This window comes from Artemia franciscana, chromosome 3 (genome assembly GCF_032884065.1).
Source record: "Artemia franciscana chromosome 3, ASM3288406v1, whole genome shotgun sequence".
Lineage (NCBI taxonomy): Eukaryota > Metazoa > Arthropoda > Branchiopoda > Anostraca > Artemiidae > Artemia > Artemia franciscana.
In genome coordinates, this window is record NC_088865.1 from 15419118 (window position 1) to 15437003 (window position 17886).

The window sequence follows — 17886 nt, forward strand, 5'->3', positions numbered from 1 at the left end:
AGTAGAGTTCAGAGAAAGAGTCAAAATTTAGCGTAGAGAGCGGGGCGTTGAGGAGAGAGCAGAACCTTTAGAACTAGAAATGAGCTTCAGAACTTCAGAACTAATTCAATTACTCATTTTTTTATTAAATAAACTGAAAGTAAACTGAAAGTAAGGAGCGACATTAAAACTTAAAACGAACAGAAATTACCCCGTATATGAAAGGGGCTGCTCCTTCTTCAACGCCTTGCTCTTTGCACTAAAGTTTGACTCTTCTTACCCCCACAGTCCCCGGGGGAGGGGCTGCAAGTTACAAACTTTGACCAATGTTTACATACAATAATGGTTACTGGGAAGTGTACCGGCGTTATCAGGGTGATTTTTTTGGTTTGGATGTGGGGTTCAGGGGAGAGGGCTATATGGGAGGATCTTTCCTTGGAGGAATACTTCATGGGGAAAGACGCAGGACTTTCTAGCATTACTATAAAAAAACAATGAAAATATAAACATGAAAAAGTTTTTTCAATTGAAAGTAAGGAGAAGCATTAAAACTTAAAACGAACAGAGATTATTACGTATATGAGGGGTTATAAAAACACTTTAGCATAAAGAGCGAGGTGTTTAGGAGGAGATAAATACTTCGCTCTTTATGCTAAAAATTTTTTAAGTAATTTCAATTATTATTCTACGGCCTTTCTGATCCAGGGGTCATTCTTAAAGAATTGGGACAAAACAAGATTAGTTTGATTCTTTCTCGCAACTCTACTTTTTAAAATAATAAAAAACTTTAGCGTAAGGAGCGGGGTGTCGAGGAGGAAAATCCCCTTTCATATACAGAGTAAATTTTCATCGTTTTAAGTTTTATTGTCGCTCCTTACTTTCATTTCAAAAAACTTGTTTTTTATTTAATCGTAGATAGGATCTTGGAACTTGTACAATAGGGTTCTCTGATACGCTGAATCTGATGGTGTGATTTTCATTAAGATTCTATGACTTTCAGTGGGTGTTTCATCCTATTTTCTAAAATAGGGCAGATTTTCTCAGGCTCGTAACTTTTGATGGGTAAGAATAAACTTGATGAAACTTATATATTTAAAATCAGCATTAAAATGGATTCTTTTGATGTAACTATTGGTATCAAAATTTCGTGTTTTAGAGTTTTGGTTACTATTGAGCCGGGTCGCTCCTTACTACAGTTCGTAACCACGAACTGTTTGATAATATCTAAAAGACAATTTGTAATGTTTTATAATGTGTTTTTACCAAATATTATACGAAAATACCCAGGATTGATATACGACTTAAAGATCATATCCTGAAATCTAAATTTTCCCGTTCAAGGTCCACATGATTAGACGATTTCTGCATATTGCTGTACAGTAGAAAATTAATTTAAGCCAAGCAGATAAAAGATAAACAAGGAAAATTGCCAAGATTATAAAACTTTTTTTATTTACCTTAGCATGAATGTAATTGTAGGTGTTATCTTCTACTTCTTGCTCGTTTCTTATCTTCGGCACTTTTCAGTTTAAATCTAGCTTCGTCCAAGTTTAGTATATTATGGCTCCCGTTTTGCATTATTTTCCGGAGCAGCCACCATGTAGGTCGGTTTTGATGGCGGCTAAGGCCATTGGAGTTGACCTTGAACTAAAACATGTTAACCTTTTAAAGGGAGAGCACTTGACACCGGAATTTGAACTTTTAACACCAACAAAAATGGTCCCTGTACTTGTAGATGGAGAGTAAGTGTTTATAGATGCATATATAGATTATTGCTAGATGGGTAGGAATTCTTTAAGACAGGAAAAATCTAACAGAAGACATTGTTCACCACATACGGTCATAGGCAGCGGAATACCGCTGCCTAAGTAAAGAGCGATATGGATTCAATGTATTATTTTTTCCTTAGGCTACTTCGTGTGGAATGAGCTATTGCAAGAGCTTTTGAGGGGACTCTGTCACTAAAAATAGAATGTTTTTGGGTACTTTTAAGAGTCAAAATGTTTGGGGTGCAACCATCCTCCTTGCATGCCCTTTTTAGTTTCCCATCCCCCTGAGCCACAGAGACATCGGACCAAAATTTTGAGATAGCTACTTTACTCAAAATAGTCTAGAGGTCTAATAGCTATACCTCGAGGATGAAATGACCACCCACGGTCCTTGGAGCAAGGCTATAAATTATGCTTGTTGTATTTGCTTACACATATGTCTTATTATTAAGAAAGGGGGTACATTCGATCCTGAGTGTTCCAAAAAGGCTAAGAAAATTAAGATGAAAATTTTAGGGAATGTTGAATTAATCAAAAAGGGGCCGACGTATTACCCCCGAAAAATTCATCCCGTGGAATTATTCCCCGGAAAATTCTCCCCCTCTCTCTTCAGAAATCTCCCCCGAGAAATTCCTCCCAATCAGAAAATTTCAGCAAAATATAAAATTAAACTGACACAGTGAAGGTATAATCATATGAAAGTAAAAAGCAACATTAAACCCTAAAACAAGCAGAATTTGTTCGGCATTTACGGAACATATGCGGAATAAATTCTATACAGATTAATTTTGATCGTTTGAGGGTTTGATGTTGTTCTTTGCTTTCATGTAATAATAATTGCGGTGATCAAACAGTTCGTGATAACGAACTGTATCAAACAGTTCGTGGTAACGAACTGTAGTAAGGAGCGACCCGGCTCAATAGTAACCATAACTCTAAAAAATGGAATATTGATATCAATAGCTACATCAAAAGAATCGCAGTTCAATGCTGATTTTAAATATATAAGTTTCTTCAAGTTTTGTCTTACCCATCAAAAGTTATGAGCCTGAGAAAATTTGCCTTGTTTTAGAAAATAGGGGGAAACTCCCCCTAAAAATCATAGATTCTTAACGGAAATCACACCATCAGATTCAGCGTATCAGAGAACCCTGTTGTAGAAGTTTCAAGCTCCTATCTACAAAAATGTGGAATTTTGTATTTTTTGCCAGAAGGCAGATCACGGATGCGTGTTTATTTGTTTGTTTGTTTTTTTCCCCAGGGCTGATCGTATCGAGCCATTGGTCCTAGAATCTTGCGAGAGGGCTCATTATAATGGAAATGAAAAGTTCTAGTTCCGTTTTCAAATGACCAAAAATATTGGAGGGCACCTAGGCCCCCTCCCACGCTAATTATTTTCCCAAAGTCAACGGATAAGAATTCTGAGATAGCCATTTTATTTAGCGTAGTCGAAAACCTTTTAACTATGTCTTTGGGGACGACTTACTCCCCCACAGTCTCCATGGGAGGGGCTACAAGTTACAAACTTTGACCAGTGCTTACATGTAGTAATGCTTATTGGGAAGTTTACAGACGTTTTCAGTTGTTTTTTTTGATTTGGGGGAAGGGTTGACAAGAGGGGATATGTTGGGGGAACTTCCCATCGAGGAATTTGTCATGGAGGAAGAAAATTTCCATGAAGGGAGCGCAGGATTTTCTAGCGTTATTTAAAAAAATGAAAAAATAAATATGAAAAGTTTAACCTTATAACTATGTCTTTGGGGACGACTTACTCCCCCAAAATCCCCGTGGGAGGGGCTACAAGTTAGAAACTTTGACCAGTGCTTACATATAGTAGGGCTTATTGGGAAGTGTGGAGACGTTTTCAGGGGGATTTTTTGGTTGGGGGGGGGGGGGTGACAAGAGGGGGAAATGTTGGGGAACTGTATATTGAGGAATTTTTCATGGGGGAAGAAAATTTCCTTGAAGGGAGCGCAGGATTTTTTAGCATTATATAAAAAAAAGAAAAAATAAATATGAAAAGCTTTTTCAACTGGAAGTAAGGAGCAGCATTAAAACTTAAAACGAAGAGAAATTATTATGCATATGAGGGGGTCACCTCCTCATATTACCTCGCTCTTAACGCTAAATTATTTTTAGTGATTTCAACTATTTATTCTACGGCTTTTGTGGTTCAGGAGTCATTCTTAATGAATTGGGACAAAATTTAAATCTCTAGTGTAAAGAAGGAGGTACTGACGAGGGGGTGAACCCCTCACATATGTAATAAAAACATGAGAATACAAAGTTCGTTACGTAAGCTAATTTATAAATTACGTTTATCTTTTACTAATAAAAACATTCGTTAGAAGTTCTAGTTGCCTTTTTAAGTAACCAAAAAATCGCAGGGCAACTAGGCTTCCTCCACCGTTCCTTTTTTTTCTCAAAATCATTCGATCAAAACTATTAGAAAGCCATTTAGCCAAAAAAAAAACTTGCGAATTTCGTGTTAATTATTCCTCTGTGGAGAGCCAAAATTAAAACATGCATTGATTCAAAAACGTTCAGAAATTAAATAAAAAAAACAAGTTTTTTTTAGCTGAAAGTAAGGAGCGACATTAAAACTTAAAACGAACAGAAATTACTCCATATATGAAAGGGGCTGCTTCCTCATCAACACCCCGCTCTTTAAGCTAAAGTTTGACTCTTTCTCTCAACTCTGCTTTTTAAAACAGTAAACAACTTTAGCGCAAAGAGCGGGGCGTTGATGAGGAAGCAGCCCCTTTCATATACGAAGTAATTTCTGTTCGTTTTAAGTTTTAATATCGCTCCTTACTTTCAGCTAAAAACTTGTTTTTTTTTATTTAATTTTATCTAAAATCATTTACCAACTTATTATATAGATCACGTTTTGTGCCGAGAGAATAAAAAGTCAGATGTTAGGTAGCGGTGAATTGTACTCCGTTGAATAAAATAAGTTAGTTAGCTACCGGAGTTAGAAGTGATCTGACTAGTTGAATTATTATATATTGTATAGTAGAGTAAATAAAACTTGTGTTTTCTATACGGATTACGACATAAGTGGTGTCAGAAGTGGGATACTTAACTGAATAAAGTGAAACTTGGATTTTTTGCTGATTAAATTGTTGCGTAAATTAAGGTAAAGAACCCAAAACTTTTCTTAACATTTAGCTCTGTTGAAAAGACACGTTTTGGATTTTGTTATCGTTATCTCCATCCACATATATCTGAATTGCTGATAGTGTTAAACGTTATTAACGAAGAATTTGCGGTAATTTGGACTTTGTCCCGGTTTTGTGTTAAATTTTCCACTATCTATAAGCTGAAAATAGTCAATTCGCAATCTGTTTATGCTTCAGTTTTGATAGCTAGTTAAAATTATACATGAAAAAAGCACATTTTACGTTTTTACCATTTGTGGAAATTATCTCTCGTATTAAACTGTTTTCGCTAGGGGAGATAATTGCTGGATTAGCAGGGTACTGATTATAAAACGATTATTGGTTTCCGTCGGTAGCTAGCTCTGCATTTACCGCATATTCTTGATGAACAAGGCTTGAGACCCCCCCCCCCCGTGGTGCCAGGGCACCAAATGTGCAAGCGTGCTTCGTAGCATACCTTTACCTCATTTAATAGCACATTGTTCGTGCTTAATAGCACATTTAGGCGTGCTTTCATAGCACATTTTGAGTGCTCCATAGCACAGAGGTGCGTGCTTTTATAGCATATTGCGGGTGATTTATAGCACACTTGTGCGTGCTTTTACAGCACATTGCGGGTGCTTCATAGCATATTTGTATATGCTTTAATAGCACATTGCGAGTACATCGTAGCACATTTGGGCCTGCTTTCATAGCACATGTCGAGTGCTTCATAGCACATTTGTGCGTGCTTTTATAGCACATTGTGAGTGCTTTATAGCACATTTGTTCGTGCTTTAATAGCTCATTGCGAGTGCTTCATAGCACATTTGTGCGTGTTTTTATAACACATTGCGAGTGCTTCATAGCACAGTTATGCGTGCTTTCATGGCACGTTACGCGTGCTTCATAGCACATCTCTGCGTGCTTTCATGGCATATTGTGGGTGCTTCTTAGCACTTTGGGAACGCCTGTATCTCACCAATAGCCAAGATCGCAGCTGTATGAGCCTGAAGGAGCAGTTTAAGGGTAACGTGCGAACGAGGTCACAGACATGAACAGAACTTAGCTAAATGCAAGGCCAAGGAAATGGACGAAGAACGCCTGATGGCCATGCTTCGTGCCTCCATAAAGGTAAGCAAGGAAACAATTCAGGCTGAACTAGAGCAACAAAGGGAGACTAGCCGATGGTAGATGCAATAACAGCTGGAATCGTTGACTTTGCAGTTTACTCCTCTGGTTCAAGCTGTAAAAACGAATCAGTGCGCTATTCAGAATTTACCAGTTACAGCTGAGAATACTACGATCCAGATTGTCAAGTTTACCGATGGTATGGATATCGATGCATACCTCACAACCTTCGACCGAACTGCCACCCAAAATAACCGGAGTCGTGCTACATGGGCAGTTAGTCTCCGGGCCTTGCTGACAGGTAAAGCCGCAAAAGCTGCTGCGGTTATTCCGACGGCCGATAGCTCTGACTACGACCTTGTGAAAGAAACTATTCGGAGAAGATTCTGAGTGATATCTGAAACCTATTACCGGTTATTCCATATGAGACAGAAGGAGGCAGACTAGTCATTTACTGATTACAGTAAGAAGCTAGAGCCGCTGCTGACCAAATGGTTGGACGTCGCTGACTACAGATCGATCGCAACCGCAGATGGGCTGAGAACAAAGATAGCCGATATCCTTAGAAAATTAGTGGTGGAACAATACATCCCATCTATTAAAAAGAACAACTACTCGTCCATTTGACAGAATTTGAGCAACCAACTCTCGTTGCGGTCTGCATTGTGGCTGAAAACTTCTTTCTAGCCCACAAAGATGACAGAAGCGAAGGATTAAAAGGAAGCTCACATCAGTCCTCAAGGAAAGAAATGGCTCCAAAGGAAGCACAGCTAGTTAAACCCATGAACAAGCCGGTTAATGCAGAATCAGAAACAACAGGATCCAGCAGTCGAAATGCTCCACGCAAGAAAATTAACAAATGATCACAAGGTTTTTCCAACTGTGGAAAGTTTGGTCACAAAGCTATTGACTGTAGGGAACCGAGGAGGCAAGAAAACTTGTTGGCTTGCAGTCCAAGTCCAGAAGAAAGAATCAAGGTGAGATTTTGGGTCAGGGTATGATAGTTGGGAAGCCAGTAGAGCTCCTTATTGACAGTGGAGCATCCATCACTATCATCCAAGGAAGACACATTGGAAGCCTGGGTGAACAAACATCGTCCACCAGGGAGATAAGTTGTGTCCAGGGCGATTGTATGCAATACCCTCTACATAAGGGCTATGTAGAAATAGGATGTGGCAATTATACCTTCCAAGGCAACGTAGAAGTTGCAGTGTCTGAGGATATACCCGTAGACGCTATCATCGGAAGATCGTCACTAGGGTTCCTAGAACTTTGTAGCAAAAGTTCAGAAGTAGACAGGCCACCTTTCTCTATTCTTCTGTCGACTAGTGCGAAAGACTACGCTGGACCGGAAGCTGAGACCCAAGCCCCCGCAATAAATCTCCTAGGAAATGATGTTTTCCAGATTATGGTAGAGTCGGAGAATGGGAAGGGCAACATAAGAGGCAGAAAGAGTTGACAATGCCAAAGAAAGGAGAAAACAGAGTGGAGACGAAAAAACTTCAAAAAAAAACCATCAAAAGTTGATCTAGAAGAGCTGACCTCCAACAACAAGATTTTACACCGAAAAAGTGTGTCACTCTGGCTAGTTCGAGCCAGGGTTTCGAGCTCACCAACGGTCTGCTCTACAGGAAGATTAAAACCAGGCTGGATAATGAAGAGAATACACAGCTGGTATATCCTAAAACTTGTAGGTCATTTGTGCTGAGAGTAGCCCATGATTACCAAATGAGCGGCCACACTGGAGTTGCATGCACTCTGGATCAGATCTTCTATAGGTTCTTCTGGCCTGGGGTTCGTTAAGATGTCAAACGGTTTGTACGTACTTGTGAGCTCTGCCAGCTAGTGGTACGGCTTAAGCCAAAATAACGGGTCTCCATGTTGCGACTGCCTGTCATCGAAGAGCCTTTCAGGAGGATTGCAGCAGGTATTGTGGGACCATTGGTAACATCTCGGAACGGTCATCGATTCCTCATAGTAATATTAGGTTATTGCACTTTTTATCCCGAGGTAATATCCTTGAGATCTATAAATGCAAGGAAAGCTGGAGAAACATTTGAGCAGTACTTCTGTTGGGTTGGCGTTCCGGAAGAAATCCTAAGAGACCAGGGTTCGAATTTTGTCACCAAGAGCTAACTCGATGCATAAAAAATTCACGGAATAAAACCTATATGGACATCACCCTTTCATCCACAAGCAGATGGCCTGGTTGAAAACGTAAACGGAACACTTGTTCGGCTTTTGAAGAAGTTCGTCGTGGATAACCCGAGAGACCTCGGATCGCTTTATCCTCTACGTCTTGCTTGCTTATAGAGAAACTCCTCAAGACTCGACCAAGTCTAGTCCTTTAGAGCTTCTTCATGGGCGGAGGCCATGAGGTCCAATGGTCGTCATCAAGAAGCAACGGGAGAGACGCTGAAAACTTTACCGTTATATTGGCAAATGAGCTCTTGTCCGTGTGAGAACGACTTCGGTAGATCCTAGAAGAGGCACATAAAAATCTTCTGGAGGTGTCTGAAAGCCAGAAAACCCAATACAACAAAAAGGCGAAGCCACGAGATCTGCAGGTGGACGACGAGGTCTTCGTCCTTCTGCCGACTGGAATTCACGAACTGGAAACCAGATGGCAACGGTCCATCAGGATATCTTGGAAAGTTGGGGCTGTAAATTACGATGTCCCGGAAGAAAAAAAGAAGAAAAGGATTCTCCAAATCAATCTTCTTCGGAAGTTTCAGCGTAGGCCAACGTATATCCTCTTCTTTGCTCATGAAGCTCCAAGTGTGCCTAGGTTTCACCAAGCAGATGATTCTGGTAACCAGGATGACATCCAGACTGTGATAGATTCGCTAAGTTACTTTACAGAAAAGAGAAAGAAATGACATTTTGGGATACTAATGGGATTCAGAAAGTGCTTCCCCAAAATTCCTGGAAGAACATCAGTGGTCAGACACCACATTGATACAGTTAATGCCCATCCTGTGCGTCAGAAACCCTACAGGGTACCACAGAGTCGACAACAAGCCATTGAAGAAGAAGTCAAGCGAAGGCTGGATTTGAGGATCATGCAACCTTCTTCAAGTCCCTAGTGTTCTCCGGTAGTCGTGGTTGCCAGGCGGGATGGAGGAATTCATTTTTTTTGGACTTCCAACGTTTAAATTGGGTATCTAAGTATGATGCCTACCCCCTTCCCTGCACAGATAAATTGCTGGAGGAAGTAGGTAACAAAAAGGTCTTAAATTTTTTAGATCTTACCAAAGACTAATGGCAAGTAGAACTTGCGCCAGAGAGAATGAAAAAGACCACCTTCCAAATGAAGTCCCGATTCTACGAGTTCAGAGTACTTTCTTTTGGTGTTCACGGGGCACTAGCAACATTCCATCGTGCCTTGGATAATATTTTGACTGGATGTCGTTGCTTTGCAAGGGCGTACTTTGACGACCTTATAATATTCTCTGATAGTTGGGAAGATCACGAGTAACATTTAAAGGAGGTTTTGGGGAGGATAGTGGCTGCTGGTCTTCACATTCATCCTGATAAAAGCAAGTTCGGACTAGGCAAAGTTCAGTATTTGGGGCACAAAGTAGGAAACGGTAAAATCACACTACTGGAAAGCAAGGTTGAGGCTATGAGAAACTTTCCAGAGCTCCCCACAAAAAAGAAAGTAAGAAATCAAAGTGTCTGAAGGATATGTGGTGAAAGTAAAAAAAAGTATTAACTTACCTATGTGTCTAATGGGGGAGGAGTGTGGTGATTTTATCTAAAATCATTTGCCAACTTATTACATAGATCACATTTCGAGTCGAGAGAATAAAACTTCAGAGGTAAGGGAGGGTGAATTGCGCTCCGTTGAATGAAATAAGTTAGCTAGCTACCGGAGTTAGGAGTGATTAGACTAGTTGAATTGTCATTTGTTGTATAGTAGAGTAAATAAAACTTGTGTTCTTTATACGGATTACGGTAATAATTATTACTCTTTGTTTAATTGCCGAAATAATGCTCCTGTTTAGTCTTAGCCTCTTATCAGTAAGGAGCTTCTCGAGATCGTTTGAAAGGCCAAGACATCAGAAATTTGCTAACGATATTTTCAGGAAACGATGCGCGTAGCGGAGAAAATCAAAATGCCTTACGCATGTTTGCCATCTCCCATAAACTGCTTGCATGGGTTTCTGCTGCAACTGAAATGTCGTGTAACTGAACCCCTAGCAACTGAATCCTTTTGAATCTGGCCTCTCGTGCAACTAAATCCCTGACTGACTGAACCCCCGTGCATCATTGGCCTAGTGCAACTGATCCGCCGTGGAACTGAACCCCCGTGAACTGAGCTCCTGGGCAAGTGAGTACTCGTGTAACTGAAATCTCATATAACTGAGCCCATTTAACTGAATCCTTGTGCAACTTAACCCTGTGCAACACAAACCCATTTAATTGAATACTTGTGCAACTAAATCCTCATGCAACTGAATCCTAATGTAACTGAACCCCTGTAGAATTGAACCACCGTGCAACTAAGATCTCGTGCAACTAAGCCCCCATTTAGCTGGACCCACGTGGAACCCATCCCCATTTAGCTGACTCCTTTTGCAACAGAACCCACGTTAAACATTTAACTGAACCTTCGCTCAACAAATAAATCTGACTTCAATGATTTGTAACGTCTGATTTTCTTTGCGACAGCAAAACAGAACTTTTTATTTGAATGACCTTTCAGGTATTAGTTTATGACTTAAAAAAACACGCGCTTGAACTACAAAAACCTGGTGCTTGAATGGTACGGAGGTTAGCTGAATGGGGGTTCAAATAAATTGGGGCTGAGTTGAACAAGCGTTGAATTATACAGAGGTTGAGCTGAATGAGGGTTCAGCTGAATGAGGGTTGAGCTGAATGGCTTTGATTTGCATGGATAATGTGTTGAGTGAGGGTTTAGCTGTATTCGGGTCCATTTGAATAAGGGTTCAGTTAGATAGGGGTTGAGTTGTACCGTCGTTCAGTTATGCTAGAGTTGAATTACACGATGGTTCAGTTGCACTGGGTTCATTTGAATGTGGTTCAGTTAAACAAGAGATCAGTTAAATGGTAGCTAAATTGCATTATGATTCAGTTGACAGGGTGAAGTTGCACAGAGGTTCAGCTGCACGAGGCCTCAGTTAAACGGGGATTAAGCTGTACTATGGTTCAGTTAAACGGAGATGAATTGCAGGAGGACGCTATGGTTCAGTCAATTGGGGTTCGCTGGCACGATAGCTCAGTTACACTAGTGTCTTTTTGCCCGAGGGTTCAGTTCCACGGGGATTCAGTTACGCCTAGCCTCAGTTGCACAAGTGTTTAGTTGCTAACTTACACATGGGTTCAGACGCACAAGGGTTCAGATACAGGAGTTTCTTTACTTGGGGCTCAGTTACACGAGGGTTTACTTACATACACGCCTCTTGTGGGATCGTGGAAATAAACGCAGGATCACTCTTATTTGTAAAATTTGACTAGCCTTGCTATTATTATATATTTTAATATGGAATCAAATTCTGCGTCAGAATCAAACAAATTTAAAATTGACAGAACTCCTTTGTTCCATATAGGCTAAGCAAGCAATAGTGTAAGTGAAGAAAGAATAAAAAACCAAAGAAAAGAAGGTTCAGGATGGGGTTTTATGAGGCCAACGAAAATACTGGAATAAACAAGACGAATATTTTGGAAAGGCAACCTATGCCCTCCACTATACCAGAAAGGGGCTAGTATCCCTCCGATATGTTTGGTCAATTAGAAAGGGCACTGGAACTTTTAATTTGAATGACCCCTCACTGGTCTTCTAGGGGTCTTGGATCGATGTCATCATCCCAAGGAAAAAACAAAAATAATAAAAAAAACATGATCTTTCTTCGGCAAAAAAAACAAAAAATTCCACACGTTTATAAACAAAAGCTTTAAACCTCTACATCAGTGTTCTCTGATCGTTTGTCGGAGGAGTGGGGGCATAAGCCCCATAGGGTGTATTTTAATGCCAAGACATCCCAACTCTTATTGAACCTTTAGATAAATACAGAAGGAGCTATAAGAAATGGAGAGGGAGGTAGAAATTTATTTTTAATCCCTCCTGATTTTATGGAATTATTTCTGTTCTGCGTCTTTATTATGAAAGTAGCAGGTTTACACTAAACTCCAAAATGAGCAGAATTTATTTCATGTAGGAGGGGCACTGCAATCCTCTTCGTCCCCACCTCACCCTCATTGTCCTAAAACTTTGCTGGATGGTCATTTGATCGAAAATTGATAGTGTTAGGCCCTTTTTAAAAAGTCAAAAGTGATTGGAGACCAACTAGCCAACCTGTCCTATAACCCCTTTTGATAGCTGGTGTTTTTGTAACCCCTAGGACCTCTCATTGATATTTAGAGGCGCACATTTAATATTTTCTATGTGGCTGCTCAGTTTTGCGTGTAGAGGAATATTCCACAGGAGGGATTTTTATAGGGTGAATTTTTCATGAGGGATACGCCAAGCATCAAATCAAAACACCAAGCGTATCCAGGCTGTAAGAAGAACGTTTCTATAGTACCTTTGGAACAACTGAGGCTATTAAAATGGAGCCTAAAGGGTAATTTAAGAGGGATATTGAACTAATCAAAAGACAATATGCGGATCCTGCATTTCAAAAGGTGCATCCGAAGTATTTCCGGAACAGCTAAGGATATTAAGTTGAAAGCTTCGGGACACCTTGTGGGGGAGTATTTCCTAAAACAAAAGAAGCTACGTGTATCTAGGTTGCCAATAGCGTATCTGCAATATCTGAGGAGTGGCTAAGGGTGTTAAGCTGAAACTTTCAGAGCCAATAAAAATTGATCAAATGAAACTCTGAGTATCCAAGACATCGATAGGACATGTCTGCAATATCTCAAGAATGTCTACAGGCATTTAGGGGAATGTCCCCGAAATACCGAATTATTTTCTTTTCAAACAGTTCGTGGTAAGGAACTGTAGTAAGGGGCGACCCGGCTCAATAGTAAACGAAATCCTAAAAAACAGAATTTTGATGCTAAAAGATACATCAAAAGAATCGAATTTTTACGCTGATTCTAAATATATAAGTTTCAATTAATTTAGTCTTTGTCATCAAAAGTTACGAGCCTGAGAAAATTTGCCCTATTTTGGAAAAAAGGAGGAAACATCCCCTAAAAGTCATAGAATCTTAACGAAAATCACACTATTGCATTCGGTATATCAGAGAACTCTATAGCAAAAATTTCAAGCTCCTATCTAAAAAATGTGGAATTTTGTATTTTTTGCCAGAAGACAAATCACGGGTGCGTGTTTATTTGTTTTTTTTTCCCCAGGGGTCATCTTATCGACCAAGTGGTCCTAGAATGTCGCGAGAGGGCTCATTCTAACGGAAATGAAAAATTCTAGTGTCCTTTTTAAGTGACCAAAAAACTGGAGGGCAAATAGGCCCCCTCCCATGCTCATTTTTTTCCAAAAGTCAACAGATTAAAATTTTAAGATAGCCATTTTGTTCAGCATAGTCGAAAACCATAATAACTATGTCTTTGGGAATGACTTACTCCCCCACAATCCCTGAGGGAGGGGCTGCAAGTTACAAACTTTGACCAGTGTTTACATATAGTAATGGTTATTGGGAAGTGTACAGACGTTTTCATGGGGATTTTTTGGTTAGGGGGGTGGGGTTGATGGGAGAGGGCTTTGTGGGAGGATCTTTCCTTTGAGGAATATGTCATGGGGGAAGAAAAATTCAATGAAAAGGGCGCAGGATTTTCTAGCATTACTATAAAAAAAAAACAATGAAAAAATAAACATGAAAACGTTTTTTCAAATGAAAGTAAGGAATAGCATTGAAATTTAAAACGAACAGAGATTATTACGCATATGAGGGGTTCTAAAAATACTTTAGCATAAAGAGCGAGGTATTTAGGAGGAGATAAATACCTCGCTCTTTATGCTAAATTATTTTTAGTGATTTCAACTATTTATTCTACGGCCTTTTTGATTCAGGGGTCATTCTTAAAGAATTGGGACAAAACTTACGATTTAGTGTAAAGAGCGAGGTATTAACGAGGGTACAAACCCCCTCGTACACATAATAAAAATATAAGAATATAAAAGTTTGTTACGTAAGTTAATTCTTAAGTTACGTATATTTTTTACTAATAAAAACGTTCGTTGAATATTAAAAGTTCTAGTAGCCTTTTTAAGTGACCGAAAAATTGGAGGGCAGCTAGGCCTCCTTCCCCACCCCTTATTTCTCAAAATCGTCTGATCAAAACTAAGAGAAATCCATTTAGCCAAAAAAAATTAATATACTAATTTCATTTCAATAATTTATGTGCGGAGAGCCAAAATCAAACATGCATTAATTCAAAAACGTTCAGAAATTAAATAAACAAAAACTGGTTTTTTTAACTGAAAGTAAGGAGCGACATTAAAACTTAAAACGAACAGAAATTACTCCGTATATGAAATGGGTTGTCCCCTCCGCAGTCCCACGCTCTTTACGCTAAAGTTTTTAATTGTTTTAAAAGGAGAATTGTGGCAAAGAGTAAAACTTTAGCGTAAAGAGCGAGGGACTGCGGAGGGGACAACCCATTTCATATACGGAGTAATTTCTGTTCGTTTTAAGTTTTAATGTCGCTCCTTACTTTCAGTTAAAAAAACTAGTTTTTTTTTTATTTAATAACTTTCAGAACCAAGAGAGACTCAACCGGAAACAAATGTGTTGAGATTGACTCTCGACAGCCTATCTTTATTTTGTTTTTAAAGCAAGAATACAGAGGCCTTTTTAATAATTGAGCTAAATATGCATTTATTTAAAAATTAAATAGTTGAAAAATATAACACAATGACATTCTTCCAATAGGATAGTTGATCGTGATTTTTCTAGATTGAAGGTCGCAACATGGACATGATGGCTCCTGACCGATAGAAGGCGAAAAAATAAGCAAGATTTTAATCTGTATTTTTGAATAGTATTCTTCGTCCCCGTCAGCATAAAATTTTATAGTAATATTATTAAGTTTGTTGTAAGGTTGTGTTCAGAATATAGACAGCAAGCCAAGATCTCTTAAGGAGAATAACCAACGAAATGTCAATAAATAATCCTTTTATTAAACGATAACAAAATAGTGTCAATTAAAATTCCAAAAACTGAAGGATTTCTAAGAACAGTAATGAGCAACATAAAACCAAAAACGACCAGAAATAAAGCCAAACAATCGTAATCCAAACTTAAAATGAATCAATGAGCAAACAAGACCCAGAAAAAAAACATAAAGTACATTGTGTACCAAACAAACTTGACACCGGAAAGGAATAGGACTAACCTTCTAAGCCTTCTAAATGTCATTGTGTCATAAGTAAATTTACTTTTCTTGGAAAAACTTTTTTTTTGGAAAAAAAGTCCTAAAAAATTAATTGCACGCTATGAAGGGACCCAAAAATGTAATTGGTAAGCCTTCAAAATCCTCTCAATTCCTCAACTTTCTTTTGATGTCTGTTGCGAAGTGATATATAGAATCCCACCTAGTCTAGCACAAAATATCAATTTTCATAGGATGAGGTAGTTTGACCAATTTTTATATTCAGCATATTGGATTGTCAGGGCCTATAGAGGGAAGGTTATTGATAACTTTTATTGCTATTGTTTTTGCACAATTATTTGATATGTATAACGATTCACGCGCTGAGCTCAAAAGTTTCTGTTTTCTGTGGGTAATGATTTGTCGAAGATTAAGGTGGACCTTTTCACGTGTAGTACGCTATAGCTCCTAGTCAAGAAGGGTCTAAGGCAGGGTGAAGTCTCGTCTCGTACTTCTTTTGATAGCAGTATAATAAAGTCACAGTTGAAATAGTTAATTACTCGCATTGTTGAAGGTTTGGATTTATCTTAAACAGGATTTGATGCTGTATTTCGAACTTTAGCCGCGTCACAAATGGCTAAGAAGAAGCTTTGTCTTTGCTGCAAAAGGAGCATTCGCAGATTAGTCTCTGATTTTAAAAATTAAAAATTCAAGTTCTTTAATCCAATGGTAAGCCAAATTATAACATCTTTGTGGCACAGGCAGTGTAATAATACTATAAAAGTAATGGGCAATATCACATTTCGACCAAAAATAGAATGCGCATTTAGAGTATCACAACGGTGTATCTGCAGTATTTCAGGAACACAAAGTTTATTAATTTGAAACTGTTTGGGGGTGCTGAAGGGATATTTGAATAATATTGTGCTCTATGATACACTATATGCATCTAGATTTTTAAAAAACGGCGTGTCTGTAATATCTTCGGAACGGCTGAGGGTATTTAGTTAAAACTTTCAGGGCATTTTGTGTAGGAAATTGAACGAAATAAATAAAAGAGGAAACACAATGCGACTCCAGGTTGTCAACTGGCGTTTCTGTAATGTCTTGGGGACGGCTGATGGTATTAAGTTGGAACTTTCAGGTGAAGTTAAGAGGGAAATAAACTGCTTCAAAAAACCCATTCGGGTTATCAGAAATGAGTATGTGTATTGGCTCATAAGTGTTTAAGTGTATTATGTTAGAAGTTTCTGAAACCAAATACACCGTAGGGTATAAATTAACTGCTTAAGGGCTCAAAAATAATTTTGAGGGAGAATCGGATGTGGAGATCAAATATCATTTAAATTTTGACTTGGAAGGACCAAGGGGAGCTTATCAAGGTTAATGGATGTTTTAAGGAATATTGATCCTTTATGCGAAATATTTTATTTCTTATAATGACCATCTTAAAATTTCAGGCTATGAAAAAAACTCAATTGAATTTTGAAGCCAAGAGAACTTGACTTAAGCCTCCTGTCGGGCGCCGCTCGGTGTAGAGAGTAACGTCTGCCTCCTCCATCTACTTCGGTACATGGCAAGTATTTGCTCTTCACCCTGTCTGATGTTTGCCATCGTCAAGAACTCGGACAGGCTTTCGAACCAATGTTTCTTCGGTCCTCCGTGAGGTCGCTTCCAAACGACTCTGATAAGGTCAAAGTCGTAGATTGTCTTTACAGGTTGATGTGGTGGCATTCGAAGCAGGTGCCCAAACCGTCATAAGGTTCGCTTGGCTGCTTGGATCGAAAACCCAGACTGCTTTGTGAGCTGTAGAAGCTTCTCATTGCTGACGAAGTTGGACCATCATAGGCCCTCGATCCTCCTCAGGCTCTTTGCATGAAATGCGTCGATTTTTTTGAGGGTTGCAGCTGATTCTTGCCATGTCTCAGCTCTGTAAAGCATCACAGAGCCGACTAGAGCATTGAAGATCTGCAGTTTCGTTGTACGACTGATATTTGGTTTTCGCCAGAGGTGACGATTTAGTCTGCCCATGACAGAAGACACTTTGGATAATCTCGTTTGCAGCTCAGGGAGAAGCGTACCATTTAAAGAAATTATGGAGCACAGGTAGCTGAAGTCTTGAACAACCTCGATGCCAGTGGTGCTGTCCGGGCTAACTGGAGAGTTAACAGCAGGAGAAGACAGTTCTATGGCCATAGTTTTAGTTTGTTCCAGTTTATATGCAGTCCTACTTTGGCAGGCTCTCCTCGTAAAATTCGTAGCGCTTCCAGCAGCTGCTCCATGGAGTCCGTCAGAATGGCCAAGTCATCGGCAAAATCAGCATCTGTGATGGCACGATCTTCGAATTTGAGCCCAAAGCTGAGACGTTAAAGTGATTTTAGTCATTATGTAATCTACGATAACATTGAAGAGCTCTGGGGCCACTACACATCATTGGTGCACCCCAGTCGTGATTTGAAAGGACGGGCTATGCCGACCATTTACTTGTACACAGCTCTCTATCCTATGGTGTAGCGCCTTGAGAAGTCTACAATATTTGTCGGGTAGGGCAGTCAACTCTAGAATCCGCC

The 17886-nt window shown here is 39.3% G+C and overlaps 1 protein-coding gene across 1 annotated transcript in view; it reads left to right on the forward strand.

Annotated features, from left to right (window-relative positions):
* Positions 1-1495: 1495 nt before the first annotated feature.
* LOC136024933 (glutathione S-transferase D7-like) overlaps positions 1496-17886 on the forward strand; it is a 32643-nt gene continuing 16252 nt past the window's right edge. The window contains exon 1 of the mRNA XM_065700520.1: positions 1496-1721. Within this exon, the coding sequence (XP_065556592.1) occupies positions 1540-1721 (182 nt within the window). The 5' untranslated portion in view covers positions 1496-1539. The remainder of the gene's footprint in view (positions 1722-17886) is intronic.